This window comes from Panthera uncia (assembly GCF_023721935.1).
Source record: "Panthera uncia isolate 11264 chromosome A1 unlocalized genomic scaffold, Puncia_PCG_1.0 HiC_scaffold_17, whole genome shotgun sequence".
Taxonomy (NCBI): Eukaryota; Metazoa; Chordata; class Mammalia; order Carnivora; family Felidae; genus Panthera; species Panthera uncia.
In genome coordinates this window covers 120,223,487-120,244,484 of record NW_026057577.1, presented here as the reverse complement: position 1 = coordinate 120,244,484, position 20,998 = coordinate 120,223,487, and the positions used below count along the sequence as shown (strand labels likewise).

Genomic DNA, 20,998 nt, shown 5'->3' with positions numbered 1-20,998 from the left:
GCCATTTATGAAAAGCCCACAGCTAACATCATCCTCAACGGGGAAAAACTGAGAGCTTTTTCCCTGAGATCAGGAACACGACAGGGATGCCCACTGTCACCGCTGTTGTTTAATATAGTGCTGGAAGTTCTAGCATCAGCAATCAGACAACAAAAGGAAATCAAAGGCATCAAAATTGGCAAAGATGAAGTCAAGCTTTCGCTTTTTGCAGATGACATGATATTATACATGGAAAATCCGATAGACTCCACCAAAAGTCTGCTAGAACTGATACATGAATTCAGCAAAGTTGCAGGATACAAAATCAATGTGCAGAAATCAGTTGCATTCTTATACACTAACAATGAAGCAACAGAAAGACAAATGAAGAAACTGATCCCATTCACAATTGCACCAAGAAGCATAAAATACCTAGGAATAAATCTAACCAAAGATGTAAAAGATCTGTATGCTGAAAACTATAGAAAGCTTATGCAGGTAATTGAAGAAGATATAAAGAAATGGAAAGACATTCCGTGCTCATGGATTGGAAGAATAAATATTGTCAAAATGTCAATACTACCCAAAGCTATCTACACATTCAATGCAATCCCAATCAAAATTGCACCAGCATTCTTCTCGAAACTAGAACAAGCAATCCTAAAATTCATATGGAACCACAAAAGGCCCCGAATAGCCAAAGTAATTTTGAAGAAGAAGACCAAAGCAGGAGGCATCACAATCCCAGACTTTAGCCTCTACTACAAAGCTGTCATCATCAAGACAGCATGGTATTGGCATAAAAACAGACACATAGACCAATGGAATAGAATAGAAACCCCAGAACTAGACCCACAAACGTATGGCCAACTCATCTTTGACAAAGCAGGAAAGAACATCCAATGGAAAAAAGACAGTCTCTTTAACAAATGGTGCTGGGAGAACTGGACAGCAACATGCAGAAGGTTGAAACTAGACCACTTTCTCACACCATTCACAAAAATAAACTCAAAATGGATAAAGGACCTGAAGGTGAGACAGGAAACCATCAAAACCTTAGAGGAGAAAGCAGGAAAAGACCTCTCTGACCTCAGCCGTAGCAATCTCTTACTCGGCACATCCCCAAAGGCAAGGGAATTAAAAGCAAAAGTGAATTACTGGGACCTTATGAAGATAAAAAGCTTCTGCACAGCAAAGGAAACAACCAACAAAACTAAAAGGCAACCAACGGAATGGGAAAAGATATTTGCAAATGACACATCGGACAAAGGGCTAGTATCCAAAATCTATAAAGAGCTCATCAAACTCCACACCCGAAAAACAAATAACCCAGTGAAGAAATGGGCAGAAAACATGAATAGACACTTCTCTAAAGAAGACATCCGGATGGCCAACAGGCACATGAAAAGATGTTCAACGTCGCTCCTCATCAGGGAAATACAAATCAAAACCACACTCAGATACCACCTCACGTCAGTCAGAGTGGCCAAAATGAAGAAATCAGGAGACTATAGATGCTGGACAGGATGTGGAGAAACAGGAACCCTCTTGCACTGTTGGTGGGAATGCAAATTGGTGCAGCCGCTCTGGAAAGCGGTGTGGAGGTTCCTCAGAAAATTAAAAATAGACCTACCCTATGACCCAGCAATAGCACTGCTAGGAATTTATCCAAGGGATACAGGAGTACTGATGCATAGGGGCACCTGTACCCCAATGTTTATAGCGGCACTCTCAACAATAGCCAAAATATGGAAAGAGCCTAAATGTCCATCAACTGATGAATGGATAAAGAAATTGTGGTTTATATACACAATGGAATACTACGTGGCAATGAGAAAAAATGAAATATGGCCTTTTGTAGCAACATGGATGGAACTGGAGAGTGTGATGCTAAGTGAAATAAGCCATACAGAGAAAGACAGATACCATATGGTTTCACTCTTATGTGGATCCTGAGAAACATAACAGAAACCCATGGGGGAGGGGAAGGAAAAAAAAAAAAAAAAAGAGGTTAGAGTGGGAGAGAGCCAAAGCATAAGAGACTGTTAAAAACTGAGAACAAACTGAGGGTTGATGGGGGGTGGGAGGGAGGGCAGGGTGGGAGGGAGGGCAGGGTGGGTGATGGGTATTGAGGAGGGCACCTTTTGGGATGAGCACTGGGTGTTGTATGGAAACCAATTTGACAGTAAATTTCATATATTAAAAAAATAAAATAAAAAAAATAAAAGGCATCCAAATTGATAAGGAAGAAATAAAATTTTCACTATTTGCAGACGACATGATGGTATGCATAGAAAATCCTAAAGACTACCAAAAAACTACTAGAAATGGTAAATGCATTCAGTAAGGTCACAGGACACAAAAACAGTATAGAGAAATCTGTTGCATTTCTACACACTAATAATGAAGTAACAGAAAGAGAAATTAAGAAAACAATTCCATTTACAATTGCACCAAAAATAATAAAACACCTAGGAACAAACTTAACTAAGGACATGTAAGACATGCACTCTGAAAACTGTAACACTGATGAAAGAAATTGAAGACAGCACAAATGGGAAGCTATTCCATCCTCATAGATTGGAAGAACAAATATTGTTAAAATGTCCACATTACCCAAAGTCATCTACAGACTTAATGAAATCCCTGTCAAAATACCAACAGCATGTTTCATAGAACTAGAACAAATAACCTTAACATTTGTATTGGAACTACAGGAGTGCCTGGGTGGCTCAGTCAGTTAAGCCTGCAACTCTTGATTTCAACTCTGGTCTTGATCTCATGGTTTGTGAGATCGAGCCCCACATCAGGCTCTGTGCTGACAGCACAGAGCCTGTTTGGGATTCTCTCTCTCACTGACCCTCCCCCACTCATCATGTTCTCTGCCTGTCAAAATAAATAAATAAACATTAACAAATTAAAAGAACCTATGCTTATTTCACAGTTGTCCCGTGTCTATAAAAGATACTAAACTTCAAAAAAAAATTGTATGGAGCTACCAAAGACCCTGAATAGTGAAAGCAATCCTGAAAAAGAAGTATAAAACTGGGGCCCTTGGGTGGCTCAGTTGAGCATCCGACTCTTGGTTTCAGTTTAGGTCATGATCTCATGGTTTGTGGGATTGAGCCCCACGTTAGGACTGCTTGGGATTCTCTCTCTTCTCTCTCTGCCCCTCCCCTCACTTGCTCATCGCTCTCTGTTAAATGCATACACAAACATTAAAAAAAAAAAAGAAAAAGAAGTTATAATACTGGAGGTATCACAATCCTAGATTTCAAGATATACTACAAAGCTGTAGTATCAAAATATAGACACATAGATCAACAGAACGGAGAGCCCAGAAATGAACCCATGATTATATGGTCAATTAATCTTTGATAAAGGAGGCAAGAATGATGCTGTGAAAACTGGACAGCTACCTACAAAAAAGTGAAACTGGACCACCTTCTTACACCATATACAAAAATAAGTCAAAATGGATTAAGGACTTAAATGTGAGACCTGGAACCATAAAAATCTCAGAGTAGAGCATAGACAGTAACTTCTCTGATTTCGGTCATAGCAACATTTTTCTTGGTTTATTTCCTGAGGCAAGGGAAACAAAAGCACACATAAGCTATTAGGACTACATCGAAATAATTATATATATATATTGGGTTTTTATATATATATATTTTTTATGCATATATATATATTATTTAAATTCCAGTTGGTTAACATACAGCGTAATATTAGTTTCAGGTGTATAATTTGGTGCTTCAACACTTACATACAACACCTGGTGCTCATTACTATAAGTGCCCTCTTTTTTTTTTTTTTTTAATTTTTTTTAATGGTTATTTATTTTTGAGACAGAGAGAGACAGAGCATGATGGGGGAGGGTCAGAGAGAGAGGGAGACACAGAGTCCAAAGCAGGCTCCAGGCTCTGAGCTGTCAGCACAGAGCCTAACGCGGGGCTCAAGCTCACGGACTGCGAGATCATGACCTGAGCCGAAGTCGGATGCTTAACCGACTGAGCCACCCAGGTGCCCCTATAAGTGCCCTCTTAATCCCCATCACCTATTTAACCCACCCCACCCCCACCTCCTCTCTGGTAACCATCAGTTTGTTCTTTATAGTTAAGTCTATTTCTTGGTTTGCTTCTCTTCCCCCCACCCCCCCATGTTTTTTGTTGTTGTTGTTTCTTAAATTCCACATATGAGTGAAACCCAATAGTATTTGTCTTCTCTGACTGACTTATTTTGCTTAAGATTATACTCTCTAGCTCCATCCACCTTCCTGCAAATGGCAAGATTTCATTTTTTTTTATGACTGAGTAGTGTTCCATTACGTATATATACCAAATCTTCTTTATCCATTCATCAGATAGACATTTGGGTTATTTCCATAATTTGGCTTATTGTTAATAATGCTGCTATAAGCATCAGGGTGCATGGATCACTTCTAATTATTATTTTTGTATTTTTTGGCTAAACACCCAATGCAATTACTGGATCATAGAGTAGTTCTGTTTTTAACGTTTTGAAGAAGCTCCACACTGTTTTCCACAGTGGCTGCACCAGTTTGCATTCCCACCAATAGTGCAGAAGGGTTCCCCTTTCTCCACATCCTCGCCAACACCTGTGGTTTCCTGTATTGTTAATTTTAGACTTTCTTACAGGCATGAGGTGATATCTCATTGTAGTTTTGATTTGCATTTCCTTGATGATTGCTGAGTGATGTTGAGCATCTTTTCATGTGTTTGTTGGCCATCTGGATGTCTCCTTTGGAGAAATGTCTTTTCATGTCTTCTGCCCATTTTTGAACTGAATTATTTGTTTTTTGGGGGTATTGAGTTTTATAAGTTTATAAGTTCTTTATATATTTTGGATACGAACCCTTTATCAGATATGTCATTAGTGAATATCTTCTCCCATTCTGTGGGTTGTATTTTACTTTTGTTGATTGTTTCCTTTGCTAAACAGAAGCTTTTTATTTTGATGTAGTCCCAATAGTTTCATTTTTGCTTTTATTTCCCTTGCCTCAGGAGACCCGTGTAGTAAGAAGTTGTTACAGCTGATGTCAAAGAGGTTACTGCCTGTGTTCTCTTCTAGGATTTTAAGGGTTTCCTGTCTCATATTTAGGTCTTTAATCCATTTTTTTAATTTTATTTTTTTAAATTTACATCCAAATTAGCATATAGTGCAACAATGACTTCAGGAGTAGATTCCTTAATGCCCCTTACCCACTTAGCCCATCCCCCCTCCCACAACCCCTCCAGTAACCCTCAGTTTGTTCTCCATATTTAAGAGTCTCTTATGTTTTGTTCTGTTTTTATATTGTTTTTGTTTCCCTTCCCTTATGTTCATCTGTTTTGTCTCTTAAAGTCCTCAGATGCGTGAAGTCATATGATTTTTGTCTTTCTCTGATTGACTAATTTCAGTTAGCATAATACCCTCCATTTCCATCCTCCATTTCCATTTCCATTTTCCTTGCAAATGGCAAGATTTCATTCTTTTTGATTGCTGAGTAATACTCCTTTGTAGATATATACCACATCTTCTTTATCCATTCATCCATCAATGGACATTTGGGCTCTTTCCATACTTTGGCTATTGTTGATAGTGCTGCTATAAACACGGGGGTGCATATATCCCTTCTAAACAGTACACCTGTATCTCTTGGATAAATACCTAGTAGTGCAATTGTTGGGTTGTAGGGTAGTTCTATTTTTAATTTTTTGAGGAACCTTCAGACTGTTTTCCAGAGTGGCTGTACCAGCTTGCATTCCCACCAATAAAGCAAAAGATCTTCTTTCTCCGCATCCTCACCAACATCTGTTGTTGCCTGAGTTGTTAATGTTAGCCATTCTGACTGGTATAAGGTGGTATCTCATTGTAGTTTTGATTTGTATTTCCCTGATGATGAGTGATGTTGAGCATTTTTTCATGTGTCTGTTGGCCATCTGGATGTCTTCTTTGGAGAAGTGTCTATTCATGTCTTTTGCCCATTTCTTCACTGGATTATTTGTTTTTTGGTGTTGAGTTTGATAAGTTCTTTATAGATTTTGGATACTAACCCTTTATCTGATACGTCATTTGCAAATATCTTCTCCCATTCTGTCAGTTGCCTTTTAGTTTTGCTGATGGTTTCCTTTGTTGTGCAGAAGCTTTTTATTTTGATGAGGTCCCAGTAGTTCATTTTTGCTTTTGTTTCCCTTGCCTCTGGAGATGTGTTGAGTAAGAAGTTGCTGCAGCCAAGATCAAAGAGGCTTTTGCCTTCATTCTCCTTGAGGATTTTGATGGCTTCCTGTCTTACATTGAGGTCTTTCATCCATTTTGAGTTTATTTTTGTGTATGGTGTAAGAAAGTGGTCCAGGTTCATTCTTCTGCATGTCGCTGTCCAGTTTTCTCAGCACCACTTGTTGAAGAGACTATCTTTATTCCACTGGATATTCATTCCTGCTTTGTCAAAGATGAGTTGGCCATATGTTTGTGGGTCCATTTCTGGGTTCTCTATTCTGTTCCACTGATCTGAGTGTCTGTTCTTGTGTCAGTATCATACTGTCTTGATGATTGCAGCTTTGTAGTATAGCTTGAAGTCTGGGATTGTGATGCCTCCTGCTTTGGTTTTCTTTTTCAAGATTGGTTTGACTATTCAGGGTCTTTTCTGCTTCCATACAAATTTTAGGGTTATTTGTTCCAGCTCTGTGAAGAATGCTGGTGTTATTTTGATAGGGATTGCATTGAATATGTAGATTGCTTTGGGTAGTATTGACATTTTAACAATATTTGTTCCTCCTATCCAGGAGCATGGAAAGTTTTTCCATTTTTTTTGTGTCTTCTTCCATTTCTTTCATAAGCTTTCTATACTTTTCAGTGTATAAATTTTCACCTCTTTGGTTAGATTTATTCCTAGGTATTTTATGGTTTTTGGTGCAATTGTAAATGGGATCGATTCCTTGATTTCTCTTTCTGTTGCTTCATTGTTGGTGAATAGGAATACAGCCGATTTCTGTGCATTGATTTTATATCCTGCAAATTTGATGAATTCATGAATCAATTCTAGCAGTTTTTTGGTGGAATCTTTTGGGTTTTCCATATAGAGTATCATGTCACCTGCGAAGAGTGAAAGTTTGACCTCCGCCTGGCCGATTCGGTTGCCTTTTATTTCTTTGTGTTGTCTGATTGCAGAGGCTAAGACTTCCAATACTAAGTTGAATAACAGTGGTGAGAGTGGACATCCCTGTCTTCTTCCTGACCCTAGGGGAAAGCTCTCAGTTTTTCCCCCTTGAGGATGATATTAGCGTTGGGTCGTTCATATATGGATTTTATGATCTTGAGGTATGCTCCTTCTATCCCTACTTTCTTGAGGGTTTTTATCAAGAAAGGATGCTGTATTTTGTCAAATGCTTTCTCTGCATCTATTGAGAGGATCATATGGTTCTTGTCCTTTCTTTTATTGACGTGATGAATCACGTTAATTGTTTTGTGGATATTGAACCAGCCCTGCATCCCAGGTATAAATCCCACTTGGTCATGGTGAATAATTTTTTTAATGTATGGATGGATCCGGTTGGCTAATATCTTGTTGAGGATTTTTGCATCCATATTCATCAGGGAAATTGGTCTATAGTTCTCCTTTTTAGTGGAGTCTCTGGTTTTGGAATCAAGGTAATGCTGGCCTCATGGAAAGAGTTTGGAAGTTTTCCTTCCATTTATATTTTTTGGAACAGCTTCAAGAGAATAGGTGTTAATTCTTCTTTAAATGTTTGGTAGAATTCCCCTGAGAAGCCATCTGGCCCTGGACTCTTATTTTTTGGCAGACTTTTTATTACTAACTCGATATCCTTACTGGTTCTGGGTCTGTTCAAATTTTCTATTTCTTCCTGTTTCAGTTTTGGTAGTGTATGTGTTTCTAGGGATTTGTTCATTTCTTCCAGATTGCCCATTTTATTGGCATATAATTGCTCATAATATTCTCTTGTTATTATTCTTATTTCTGTTGTGTTGGTTGTGATTTCTCCTCTTTCATTCTTGATTTTACTTATTTGGGTCCTTTCCTTTTTCTTTTTGATCAAACTGGCTAGTGGTTTATCAATTTTGTTAATTCTTTCGAATAACCAGCTTCTGGTTTCATTGATCTGTTCCACTGTTTTTTTTTGGTTTTTATAGCATTAATTTCTGCTCTAATCTTTATTATTTCCTGTCTTATGCTGGTTTTGGGTTTTATTTGCTGTTCTTTTTCCAGCTCCTTAAGGTGTAAGGTTAGGTTGTATATCTGGGATGTTTCTTCCTCCTTTAGGAAGGCCTGGATTTCTATATACTTTCCTCTTATGACCGGCTTTGCTGTATCCCAGAGGTTTTGGGTTGTGGTGTTATCATTTTCATTGACTTCCATATACTATTTAATTTCTTCTTTAACTGCTTGGTTAGCCCATTCATTCTTTAGTAGGATGTTCTTCAGTCTCCAAGTATTTGTTACCTTTCCAAATTTTTTCTTGCGGTTGATTTCGAGTTTCATAGCATTGTGGTCTGAAAATATGCACAGTATGATGTCGATCTTTTTGTATTTACTTAGGACTGATTTGTGTCCCAGTATATGGTCTATTCTGGAGAATGTTCCATGTGTACTGGAGAAGAATACATATTCCATTGCTTAGGATGAAATCTTCTGAATATATCTGTTAAGGCCATCTGGTCCAATGTGTCATTCAAAGCCATTGTTTCCTTGTTGATTTTTTGATTAGATGGTCTGTCCATTGTTGTGAGTAGGGTGTTGAAGTCTCCTACTATTATGGTATTACTATCGATGAGTTTCTTTGTTTGTGATTAATTGATTTTTATATTTGGGTTTTCCCACATTTGGTGCATAAATGTTTACAATTGTTAGGTCTGTAGACCCCTTGATTATGATATAATACCCTTCTTCATATCTTGATATAGTCTTTATTTTAAAGTCTAGATTATCTGATATAAGTATGGCTACTCTGGCTTTCTTTTGTTGACTATTAGCATGACAGATGGTTCTCCATTCCCTTATTTTCAATCTGTAGGTGTCTTTAGGTCTAAAGTGGGCCTCTTGTAAACAGCATATAGATGGGTCTTGTTTTCTTATCTATTCTGTTACCCTATGTCTTTTGATTGGAGCATTGAGTCCATTGACGTTTAGAGTGAGTACTGAAAGATATGAATTTATTACCATTATGATGCTTGTAGAGGTGGGGTTTCTGTTGGTGTTCTCTGGTCCTTTCTAATATTTTGTTTTTTCCTTTTTTCTCCCCGCAGAGAGTCCCCCTTAAAATTTCTTGCAGGGCTGGTTTAGTGGTCACAAACTCCTTTAATTTTTGTTTGTCTGGGAAACTTTTTATCTCTCCTTCTATTTTGAATGGCAGCCTTGCTGGATAAAGAATTCTTGGCTGAATATTTTTCTGATTCAGCACACTGAATACATCCTGCCACTCCTTTCTGGCCAGCCAAGTTTCTGTGGATAGGTCTGCTGCAAACCTGGTCTGTCTTCTCTTGTAGGTTAGGGACTTTTTTTCCCTTGCTGCTTTCATGATTCTCTCCTTGCCTGAGTATTTTGTGAATTTAACTATGATATGCCTTGTTGATGGTCGGTTTTTGTTGAATCTAATGGGAGTCCTCTGTGCTTCCTGGATTTTGATGTCTGTCTCTTTCCCCAGGTTAGGAAAGATTTCCCCTATGATTTGCTCACATAACCCTTCTAGCCCTGTTTCTCTCTCTTCCTCCTCTGGGACCCCTATGATTCTGATGTTGTTCCTTTTTAATGAGTCACTGATTTCTCTAATTCTTAAATCGTGCTCTTTTACCTTAATCTCCCTCTTTTTTTCTGCTTTATTATTCTCTATAAGTGTGTCCTCTATATCGCTGATTCTCTGTTCTGCCTTGTCCATCCTTGCCACCACTGCATCCATCTGTGATTGCAGCTCAGTTGTAGCATTTTTAATTTCATTCTCGCTATTTTTTACTTCTTTCATCCTGCAGAAAGGGATTCTAATCTTTTTTCGACTCCAGCTAGTATTCTTATTATCGTGATTCTAAATTCTGGTTCAGACATCTTGCTTGTGTCTGTGTGTTGGTTAAATCCCTGGCTGTCGTTACTTCCTGCTCTGTCTTTTGGGGTGAATTCTTTCGTTTTGTCATTTTGAAGGGAGAAAATGAATTAATGAAGTAGAAAATTGAAATTAAAAAATTAAAATTAAAAAATATTAAAATTAAAAATTAAAAACGCACCCACACAAAAATCGAATAGATGATGCTAGATCCTAGGTGTGTTTTGGTCTGTGTGTAGAAAGTGGTTTGACAGACTAGAGAAACAAACAAACAAAAAAAAGGGGGAGGAGAGAAAAAAATAAGGAAATCGTTTGAGAATTTGAAAAAATGAATACACTAAAGTAGACTAAAATACACAAAAGTAGAGAATATGGTAGAAAAAATTATAGAAAAATATTTTTAATAAAAATTAAAAAGAAATATGAATTTTTTCACTTTATGTATTTAAGAAAAAAGAAAAGAAACAAAAAAGAGGAAAAAGATTAAAAAAAAGAAAAAAGAAGACAAAAAAAGAAATCGTTTGAAAATTTGAAAAAGTGAATACACTGTAGTAGACTGAAATAAAATGATGGGAGTAAGATAGAATTTGGAAAAATTTATATAAAAGCAAAAAATATAGTAATAAAAATTAAATAAAAATATTTTTAAAAGAAATTGAAAATAAAAATGAAGTTTTTCTCTTTCTGCATTCAAGAAAAAGAAAAGAAATAAAAAAGAGAAAAAAAGAACAAGAAAGAAAAAAGGAAATTGTTTGAAAATTTGAAAAGGTGAGTACACTGAAGTAGACTAAAAATGATGGAAGTAAAGTAGAATTTGAAAAAATTTACACAGAAGTAAAAAATATGGTTAATAAAAATTAAAGACAGATATTTTTAATAAAAATTGAAAATAAAAATGAGTTTTTTCTCTTTCTGTATTCAAGAAAAAGAAAATAATTATAAAAGAGAAAAAGGAAAAAGAGAGAGAGAAAAAAATGGAATAGATGAACCTGCTAACAGATTGAAGTCGGACTGAAATTGCTTCGTTTTCCCCTAGAGGTCAGTCCATGTAGCTGTTTATAGTCCATAGATTAAGCCGGCGGTGAGGTTTGTGTTCTTGAAGAGCAAAGTTGGCCCAGTTGGGCGGGGCTCGGTGCAACAGCTCTGCTCTCCTCTAGATGGCGCTGCTAGCCTACTGGGGTGGATTGTTGCAGTGCTCATTGGTGCGCATGCGCGGGAGCAGTGAAAAATGGCGCCATCCAGCCACCCAGTCTGTTCTCCCGGATCAGCAATCGCGCACCGGTCCTCCGTCTTCAGCTCTCTTCCACTCCCCGCTTTTCCACTCTCCGTGACCAGGCCCCAGGCAGTACCTCTCTCCCGAGCTTTGTCTCAGATGCGGCTGTTTTCCCCAGCCCCTTACTTCCGAAGGACTGAGGCTTTGACCCGCTCTGCCCCTCTGCGGGGGGGTCTCACTGAGCAATGGCTGAATGAGCAGTGGCGGAATGTCGGCTGCACCCAGGAATGCCTGCTGGATGCTGCTGTTGCCAGTGCCCCAAGACTGCGGCCAGGTGCCAGCCTGCCTCTCCCCAAAAATCGCGAGACAGTGTAGCCTCAGCATTTCAGGGACCATGGAAAATCGCAACACACATCTGGCACCAGGCTTCACCCTCAACAACATTGCCCCAGCACCAGCGAATGTGGCTGCCCTCCGGGGTCTGCTGGGACCAGGTGGCCTCACAGCCTCTACCAAATGTCTTTCCAGCAGTGGAACCTCTTCTCCCTGTGTGGCCTGAGAATCTCCTGGACCCTACTCAGCTCCTGGGGATTCACCTTTCCCACCAGAGCACCACCAGGTATGGAGCTGCGGAGTTTCAGACTCTGCGCTCTCCCTGTTTACAGTCTTAATGGAATTTAAACCCTCTCCTTTCTCCTTTCTCCCTTTTTAGTTGAGTCCCTGCGCTGTTTAGAATTTTCCACTTTCTCTCCAGCTGCTTTTGGGGAGGGATGCTTTTCCAGTATTCTCCACTGCCCCCCCACCCCCCGTCTCTGTCTTCCCTCCACACATAAAAGCAGCTTCTTGCCCTCTGCAGCTTCTCTATCCCCAAGTTCACCTCTCCACACAGCGTACCTACTGAATTCTGTGGTTCAGGTTGTGCCGATTGTTGTGTTAATACTCAGATCAGTTTTCTAGTTGTGCAGGGTGGTTTAGTGTTGGTCTGGCTGTATTTCATGGACACAAGACCCACAAAAAACTTCCATGCTGTTCCGCCATCATGGCTCCTCCCCCTTTAATCCATTTTGAATTTATTTTTGTGTATGGTATAAGAAAGTGGTCCAGTTTCATTCTTTTGCATGTTGCTGTCCAGTTTTCCCAAAACCATTTGTTGAAAAAGTATCTTTTTTTTTTCCTATTGGATATTATTTCCTGCTTTGTGGAAGATTAATTGATCATATAATTATCGGTTCATTTCTGGGTTTTCTAGTCTGTTCTGTTGCTCTAGGTGTCTTTTTTGTGCCGGTTACCATACTGTCTTGATCACTACAGATTTGTAATATAACTTGAAGTCTAGAATTTTGATGCTTCCAATTTTGTTTTCCTTTTTCAAGATTGCTTTGGCTATTTGGGGTCTTTTTAGTTCCATAAGCGAAGGGGTTTAGGAATACACTTATCATGATAAGCACTACATTGTACACTTGAAACTAATATAACATTGTATATTAAGTATACTGGAATTAAAATTTTAAAAATAATGGAACATTGATATTTAAACAGAAAAGCAGAATTTTCTGAAAAAATTCTGTTGCATTATTTTGAATGTGTCCATGGATTCTGGGCAAGTAAGACATTGTCATAAGACCTGTCAGTGGTTGTCTGAATGGAATTAGTTTTCGTCATTACGCGAGCAAATTGAGAGAAAGGAGTCCTACCTGCCGCTGATCTCCTAGTTGGTTGGGAGCAATGAGAAATTCCTTAATCTGTGAGCTTACAAAATCTGTATCTTGGCAGGATGCTAAGGTGGTTCCCAAAGCTTTCCAAAGAAATTTCTGGAAAACAAAAGACAACAAGGAACAGAATGTTAACGGTTGGAAAGCAAAACTCCAGTGAAAAGTGGAAAGAGTTTACACAGTCATCCAAAGGACAGAAATTTGGGTTACTTAATGACTACTTACTAAACATGCACTTCAAGTATTATTTCTTCCTGAAAGTGTTTTCTTCCCCACCAGGCTCTGTCCTTACCTGTGCTCTTCTGTACTCCTCTATGCCTTGTGATGTGCCATTATAATACCTTTTTACTCCCTACTGTAATGTTCAATTTTCTTGATTGTCTTTGTGCTCAGAATTTCAGTTTTTGGTAACAGAGGGCCTTATTGATTGCTTTCAGTGCAGTCCCTGGTAGCTAATAAATGCTCAATAAATGCTTTTAAAATACACATGTTCAGTGAAAACTGAGTTATTTAAAGATGATGTCATCAGATATTCTCAACTTTCAAAGTATATTAACTTACTTTATAGTTTAGGAGATTTAATCTATATAGTTTTGAAAATAATACTTTGTAAGCTCTACTATTATCTCTCAGGAGTAGGGTGAGTTGTCTAGAGGTGCTGTAGAACGTGTCCAGGGTGAAGGAGAAAATACATACAGAACTTTCACGTACATACTATATCTTTTAGTAAGGGATTCTGAGTGAATTAGAGAGGGAAAACTCCCAGTGCAAGTTTGGGAGAGCAAGAGAGCACGTGGGACATAATTCTGTGGCTTCCACGTCCCTTGAGTTGATGAGAATGTTGGATTCATTATGCTAGCCCTAACATGGATACTTCTGTAATGTCTAGATGTAGAAAAGACAAGCAAGACAGACATGACTTTCTGTTCTCATTCATTTAAGCCATATTAGATTTAGAACTATGGCAGAGGGAAGAGGGTAGCCCAAGAGTGCCTTCTGTTTGAACACCACAACACATGCCTGAATGTAAATATGTGTATGTGTATGTATGTATACGTGTGTGTGTGTGTGTACACATATTGATAGATCTATATTATTGTGGAGGTAAGATACAAGGAAAAAATTCACAAGAGGAGATACTTGCCAAATGGCTAGAAAAATGAAGTCATGAAGTCTTAATTTGTTTTCTAAGACTAAAATTATCTACAGCTATATAATATCATAGGATTGCCTGGGTGGCTCAGTTGGTTAAGCTTCCAACATTGGCTCAGGTCATGATCTCATGGTCCGTGAGTTGGAGCCTCGGGTCCGGCTCTGTGCTGACAGCCTGGAGCCTGCTTCGGATTCTGTGTCTCCCTCTCTCTCTGCCCCTCCCCCGCTAACGCGCACGCGCGCGTGCGCGCGCTCTCTCTCTCTCTCTCTCTCTCTTTCAAAAAAATAAACAATAATATCAAATTGCCATCTCCTTATTTAAAATTTCCATCTTGTCACATACAGTAGAGAAAACTGGTGAGTTGAAGGTTCATTCTAAGGACTCTGTAGGGTTTGAAGGATTGTAGTGATTGAGGCGTCATTATGGATCAAAAGGAACTTATGGCACTAGAGAGAAGGAAAAACTAATAGTAACCAATAGAGTTAAATTAGGACATTCAAGAGAAATTGTACAGATCAGTCCAACTAGGGATGAGAGGGCTACATGAGGTGACAACTGCCTGAGTAAGAATCTGATGATGCAGCACCCCTTGCACTCTTGGATTTCCAGGCAAAAGTCCCCCATGATAATAGAACTATAATGAGAAAAACTGTATACCACAGGGGAACAAATATTAATTAGAGCCAAAGCTGCTAGAGTGCATTTAACTCTACCTTGGAGGAAGGGCAGGAAGGAGTCTGCAAAAGTCCTATGCTACAGAAAAAAAATGATATTATGAAGGGGACTTATGTGTAAAGGGTTGGCCTTGATGCCTCCCAGTAATATTGACTTATTGCTTCTTTGCTGATGTTGGTCAGATTCGGTGTATTGTGCATTCTTCCTTTGAGACTTGGCAAAGAACCCCAGAAATCAGGATCTCAGAACTGGGGAAAAATGTGTTCAATTGCAAAAACAGCCAGAACCTTTCCATCCCACCTCTATCTTGTGACTTGCTTTGACCAATAGAATGTGGCAGAAGTAATAATGTGCCTGTTCAAGAGACTTTGTATACTTCATTACCACAATGATGAGAGCAAGCCTGGGCTGGCCTGCTGGAGGATGGGAGACCACAAGGATCAGAAACTTGTCCTAGTTGAGATCATGACAGACCAGCCAATGCCCAGTATATGCCAGTGAGACTAGTTGATATCAGATGATTGCCCTCTGCCCCCTCCCGTGAGCTCAGCCCAAGCTGTCAATCTGCAAAATTGTAAGCTAAGTAGGAAACTATTATTTTAAGCCACTAGGGGTAGTTTGCTATGCAGCTAAAGCTAATTGGTATACTCTTACTTTCTTGTTGTTAAGTATAATGGCTGAGAGCCATTTAAGCAGCGCATTGCTTGAATTACTCTGTCTACCCATACCACCACTACCTTGGACTCATCTTGTAAGTCTGGAAGCTATCAGACGAATGGTATTACATGAGATGCACAAGGGTAGTTCGTATATGAGAAGATGAGGCATTGCTCACCAAATATTCCTGATGAGTTTGTCTGCAGGCTTGTTAGACCAATTTGGAGAATCAGTCCTCTCCCAAATTAGAGAATCAATCAGAGGAACTTTGAATATTGCATAGGAGAGTTGGAAGTTGATAATAAATAATTTGTTGGAATAGATGCTTAATACTAGAACTGATGACTTAGGAATATCATTAGAAATGATATAACCATAATGATAACCTTGATCTACTTTTTTATGGAGCACAAGTCTTGGGCCTGGCACTTCACTAGGGACTTTATATACTTTATCTCACTGAACCCTTATAACACTACAACCCTCAGAACAGGGTATAACTTTCATTTTAGATGAATATCCTGAGGCTCCAGAGTGGTTAAGTAATTTACCTAAAGTTACACCAGTAGTAAGTAGCAGAAGCTGGAATGAATCCCTTTTGAAACGGATGACTACAACTCAAAGGGTTAGGTAGAAGCCATCTGGGAATAGAGGAAGGAAAGATCTAGTCTTTGAGCATTCTTTTAGTTCTAAGTTTTTGTTAAATTGTAGTAGATGGTTTCTTGTGGCCTGCCTCACAAAACTGGCCCAAAGGACACCAATACATAAGCTGACATTAAATCAGTACTGGGACAGGGACTACTATTTTCCTTCATTACCTATTTTTCTTCCTTCTTTAAAACAGAACACCTGAATTTCAGCTAGGTACATATTTATCTCAAAGGCATTGTACTACTCAGTTTTCCTTGCAGTAGGTGCAGTCCTATGAATAATTTTTGGTCCAATTCGTGGTGAAGAGAAGATAGCATTTTTCCAGTAATTTATCCCTCTTTTTGGTGGTAGTACAGACAAATTGGAAGTTAAACAGCCATTTTAGGTTATAAAGTAGGAAGTAAAGTCCCTTAGTTGAAAAACCAACCTTCTCAAGGGAGGTGTTGCTGTAACTGTTCATTTGCTGGTTGAAATCTTGACTCAATTGAATGGTCCAGGCTATGTCACTGATCTTCCATAAAGATTCTTTGAGCAACTGTTGCAGGAAGTGGAAGTTAGATATGAACACAACTGGTTAATGTACTTTCTTGGTACTTTTTGTTACCTTAGTTTTTCAAAGAATAGATACATATTGAATGAGATTATTCATTTTCCCATTCAAAAAGTTGGTCATTTTGGAAGTTTTCCTCTTATTTTATTAAAGATTATTTATTTATTTATTATTATTATTTTTTTGGAATGTCTGCACCCAATGTGGGGCTCAAACTCAGAACCCCGCCATCAAGAGTTGCACATTCCTCAGACTGAGCCAGCCAGGTCCCCCCTCTTATTTTATCTTATTTATTTATTTATTAAAAAATTTTTTTTTACATTTATTCAATTCTGAGAGACAGAGAGAGACAGAGCACAAGCGGGGGAGGGGCAGAGAGAGAGGGAGACACAGAATCTGAAGCAGGCTCCAGGCTTTGAGTTGTCAGCACAGAGCCTGACGCCAGGCTCTAACTCACAGATCGGGAGATCATGACCTGAGCTGAAGTCAGACGCTTAACCGACTGCGCCACCCAGGCACCCCTCTTAGTTTATTTTAATAGCCATATTCTGTTATGTTCTGAATTCCCTTTAAGAACAAGTTACACAGAATGTGGAAGCAACTCCATGTAAATGCCTTCCTTTTTCCTCTTAATAAAAATTGCTGAAAGGATTAAAATAGAAACTAATCCATTCTGAAACTTAAAGTTAACATTTTAAAGTTTTAATCAGATTTGGAAAACTCCATTTGTCAATGTTAGTTTGTTTTATTATATACTAAGAGAAAGGGACATTTTTTGAATAAAGAATTAAAATGTCTTGAAGGACCAATTAAATGTACAAGTACATTTTGCTAACTTCAACTCTAATAACTAAATATTCCTGGTTTCACCAATTGTTCTGAGCCAGGGCCTCAGTCATCTGAACCCATGCCCTTCTTCATTGAACAATACATAAAATTGTGTTTTTGTCTTTTTGGAGAACAAAGGCCATTGAAATTTCTAAAGCCAATTATTTCTCCTGTGTTTTCCCTACTTTAAGCTTAGAAAAGAACATTTAATTTCAAAACCAATGAAGATTTCTATGTATTTTCTTAATAAGAACTCATTCAGTGAGTGGGTCCTTTGATGAGAAGAAATTAAACAGCCTTGGAAGTCTAAGAGAAGAAGGCACATGCAAGCAGTTTGGGAAGAAGAAGACTAAATGGAAGCACACCCAAGATTGGAAGAGGGAAAAGAATGTTCTCGAGGCTTCCCTCTGGAAAAAGAACCTTCTCTCCTAGTAAGAAAAGTTACTTTAAAATGGTAGTGGGGGGGAAATAAGGCAGGAATTTTGAGAGAGAGAAGGGGGAAGATAAAAGAAGCATGAATTTAGGAGAGGTAGATCCTAGAATTAAGGACCAGGAGAATAGAGTAGTTGCTTTCAAATCTCATACCAGATAAGAATCCCTTGTGGGAGTCTTCAAAACATGGAGTTCTCAAGAACCAGTCTTAGAGATTCTGATTCTGGAAGGGGCAGTGATGGCACATGGAGGTGATGTGGAAAGGTCACTAAAACTTGAGATTCTTAAGAAGCCATAGTTAATTTCTATGTAGGTGGGTTATGAACGGAGACCCTGCTTGATTAAAAGCTTCCTACCCACAAACCCCTTGACCTCCTGTAGGCTCGTGAAATCAGAATCCTCTCTGTAGAGCCAATATCCAACTCCTACCTGCAATTTACCATTTGGGGGATTTGGCACTGTCTGTGGCACTGTTCAGTTCCAAAGGTCCAACAAATTTATAGCTAAGAGATTTTTTCTGGAAAAATGGTGTAATGTGGCCCTCTAATTTTTAGAAATCAGGAAAAATATGGTGAGAAACAGAAAGAGGAAGAAACAGTTACATTTAGAAGCATAAAAGTGGAAATTATGTCGATTTGTGTTTTTTTATATAAACAGTAAAAGAATGCAATTATAAGGAGAGAAAAACTGAAAATTAGAGTAGATTTAAGAAAGACACAAATATTTGTAAGTGATATCTTCAAAAACTATCTGAAACTCTTAAGTCAAAGATTTAAGATTATTGTTCAAATTATGGTGATACAAAGACTGTACTTCTGAAGTGATCACTTCTAACATTCTAGTACTCTTGTTAAGGAAAGGAAATGTTGTTTGCTGTCCTTTGGTATCCAGATCTTTATAGTGAAGATGGGTAACTCTAGAGGATTTCATCACCCCATCATGAACTATTAGTCTAGAAGCTCCCCTTACCTGAAGCAGCATGGTTTCCCATAGCACGATGCTAGTGTTCTTTCCTAGAAATAGAAATTGATGCAATAAACTGCAAAACAAAGTTCAGGACTCTGTTTCTCCCTTGCCAGGTCCCCAGTGGATGCTGGAGCCCCATTTCAAGCTTTACACAGGATGGTTATTTCAGATGTAAGTTACTATGTTGCCAACTTTAAGTGCTAGTCAGGTGGGCAGAAAGTCTTCAATCCATGATAAGAATTTAGGCTTTTTGCTACTTTCAACAGTCACTACTGAAGTGACCATATTTTAATATTCTAACATAAATAGTAATAACTTTTTAGAACAATACCAAAAAGGAGTTTCTCTAAATATAAGGAAAAGACCAGAGCGAAAGTAAGAGTTCCTGTTAAGAATGTTACCTCCAGATCCTCCTGTAGTACAAGTATTTGGTAGAGAAATAGAACATAAGGAGTCAAGGAAAAAATGTAGCTGTCTACCTTTCATATCAAGTTCATTGTTTTAACTGCCTAGAATGAGCAATAATGGTTTTAGACAGAGAAGTGGTGCCTTTTTCTTTGTGTTCTTGCCTCGTTGGATAAAGACCTGATCCCAATGCTTGTACCTTCCAGAGGCTGCAGGAGCTCAGGTAAGCGTGTTTTCCATAGGTCTACCAATTTTGGGTGAATTATTTCAGGCAATATCTTCAGAAGTCCTATTGCACCAGCGCCACATAATTTCCCTAAACTGGCAAGTATAGATATTACCTGAAAAAATGGAAGATAAAAGGCAAATCAAATTGAGGTATATTTAAAAGTCCTACTTGCCTTTTCTATTTATCACTATCCTGGATTCTCTTGATTCCTACGGTAGACAATCTTAACAAATCATCAGTCTGTTCTTACTTATTTTAGAGCAAAGCTAATACTTAGACAATACTCTACAATTTTTATCTGAGGATAAAGGTGAAAAAATATATAGAAACCATCAACCAAAAATAAATGGAGGGTACCAACACTTAGATATATTTATTAATTAAGGGCCTGTAGAAATGGTATTTGAGCAAATGATACATATGGGGGAAAAAAGGAAATCTAAATAATAGATTTAGATTTAAGTTCCCCAATCTATGGGGGAAAGAAGGAAATCTAAATAATAGATGTGGAATTTGTTTGAATGGTACTTAGGGATCAAATTCAGTCTATGCTTATTTTAAAATAAATTAAGTTTAACAAGCATTTCAGAGTGAGAAGATAATCTTGCCAGCAATCTTAATGAGTGTCATTAGCAGAACATTTATTATGCCTTTCTAGTGTTTCTTTTGGTTTGGAGTTGCTGCGTAATTTTTATTAACATTTATTTAGAACTGAATGATCTATGCGGTGTCTGGGTGACTCAGTCCATTAAGCGTCTGACTTCAGCTCAGGTCATGATCTCACGGTTTGTGGGTTCAAGCCCCACATCGGGCTCTGTGCTGACAGCTCAGAGCCTGGAGCCTGCTTTGGATTCTGTGTCTCCCTCTCTCTCTGCCCTCCCCACCCCCACACTCTGTCTCTCTCTGTCTCTTAAAAATAAATAAACGTTAAAATAAAAAGAACTCAATGATCTATATTGGCTTAAATTTAGCCAGCATTAGTTATTTGTAACTCACTCACCAGAAGCCTGGCCAGTAGCTGTTGTGGTGAAGGAAGTTTCACTAGAAAGAGAAAGCGATTTTCATTATTGCTGTGGCAGCTAGAAAAATTCAGATTGGAGTTGGGTGTATGGTCAAGGTACTGTAGCCTTTCTGGAAATGAACATCTCATAAGAGAAGTGTTTTGCTTTGTTTTTGAATGTACGCACCAGCTCCTGTAGAGATGACAAGTGCTGTTGACTCCTGTGCATTATTCTTCTTCCTTTCCTCTGCCATAATCAAGCTTCTGATGATATTAAACAGGTAGTCCAAAGTTCCTGTGTATTCTGCAGGTACTACAAAAGTCAGGATTCTTGGCCATAGCACCTGTGGAAACAAGGCACAAGACAAGGATTGCTTGTTCTTTTCCATGATTTCTCCTTGGTCCTCACTCTGTGTTGCCCTCTGATTTAGAGTAGGTTCTCTCACTTGCTATTTTTTTTTTTTTTTTTTTTTTTTTTTTTTTTTTTTTTTTT

At 38.3% G+C, this 20,998-nt stretch overlaps 1 protein-coding gene across 1 annotated transcript in view; it reads right to left on the bottom strand.

Moving 5' to 3' along the window:
- The window catches only part of MROH2B (maestro heat like repeat family member 2B), a 79,087-nt gene that overhangs the window by 40,848 nt on the left and 17,241 nt on the right, over positions 1-20,998 (bottom strand). The window contains exons 12-17 of the mRNA XM_049648916.1: positions 20,693-20,849; positions 20,506-20,546; positions 19,476-19,617; positions 18,875-18,918; positions 16,523-16,630; positions 12,942-13,058 (exon numbers count right to left, since the gene is read on the bottom strand). Of these exons, the coding sequence (XP_049504873.1) occupies positions 12,942-13,058; positions 16,523-16,630; positions 18,875-18,918; positions 19,476-19,617; positions 20,506-20,546; positions 20,693-20,849 (609 nt within the window). The remainder of the gene's footprint in view (positions 1-12,941; positions 13,059-16,522; positions 16,631-18,874; positions 18,919-19,475; positions 19,618-20,505; positions 20,547-20,692; positions 20,850-20,998) is intronic.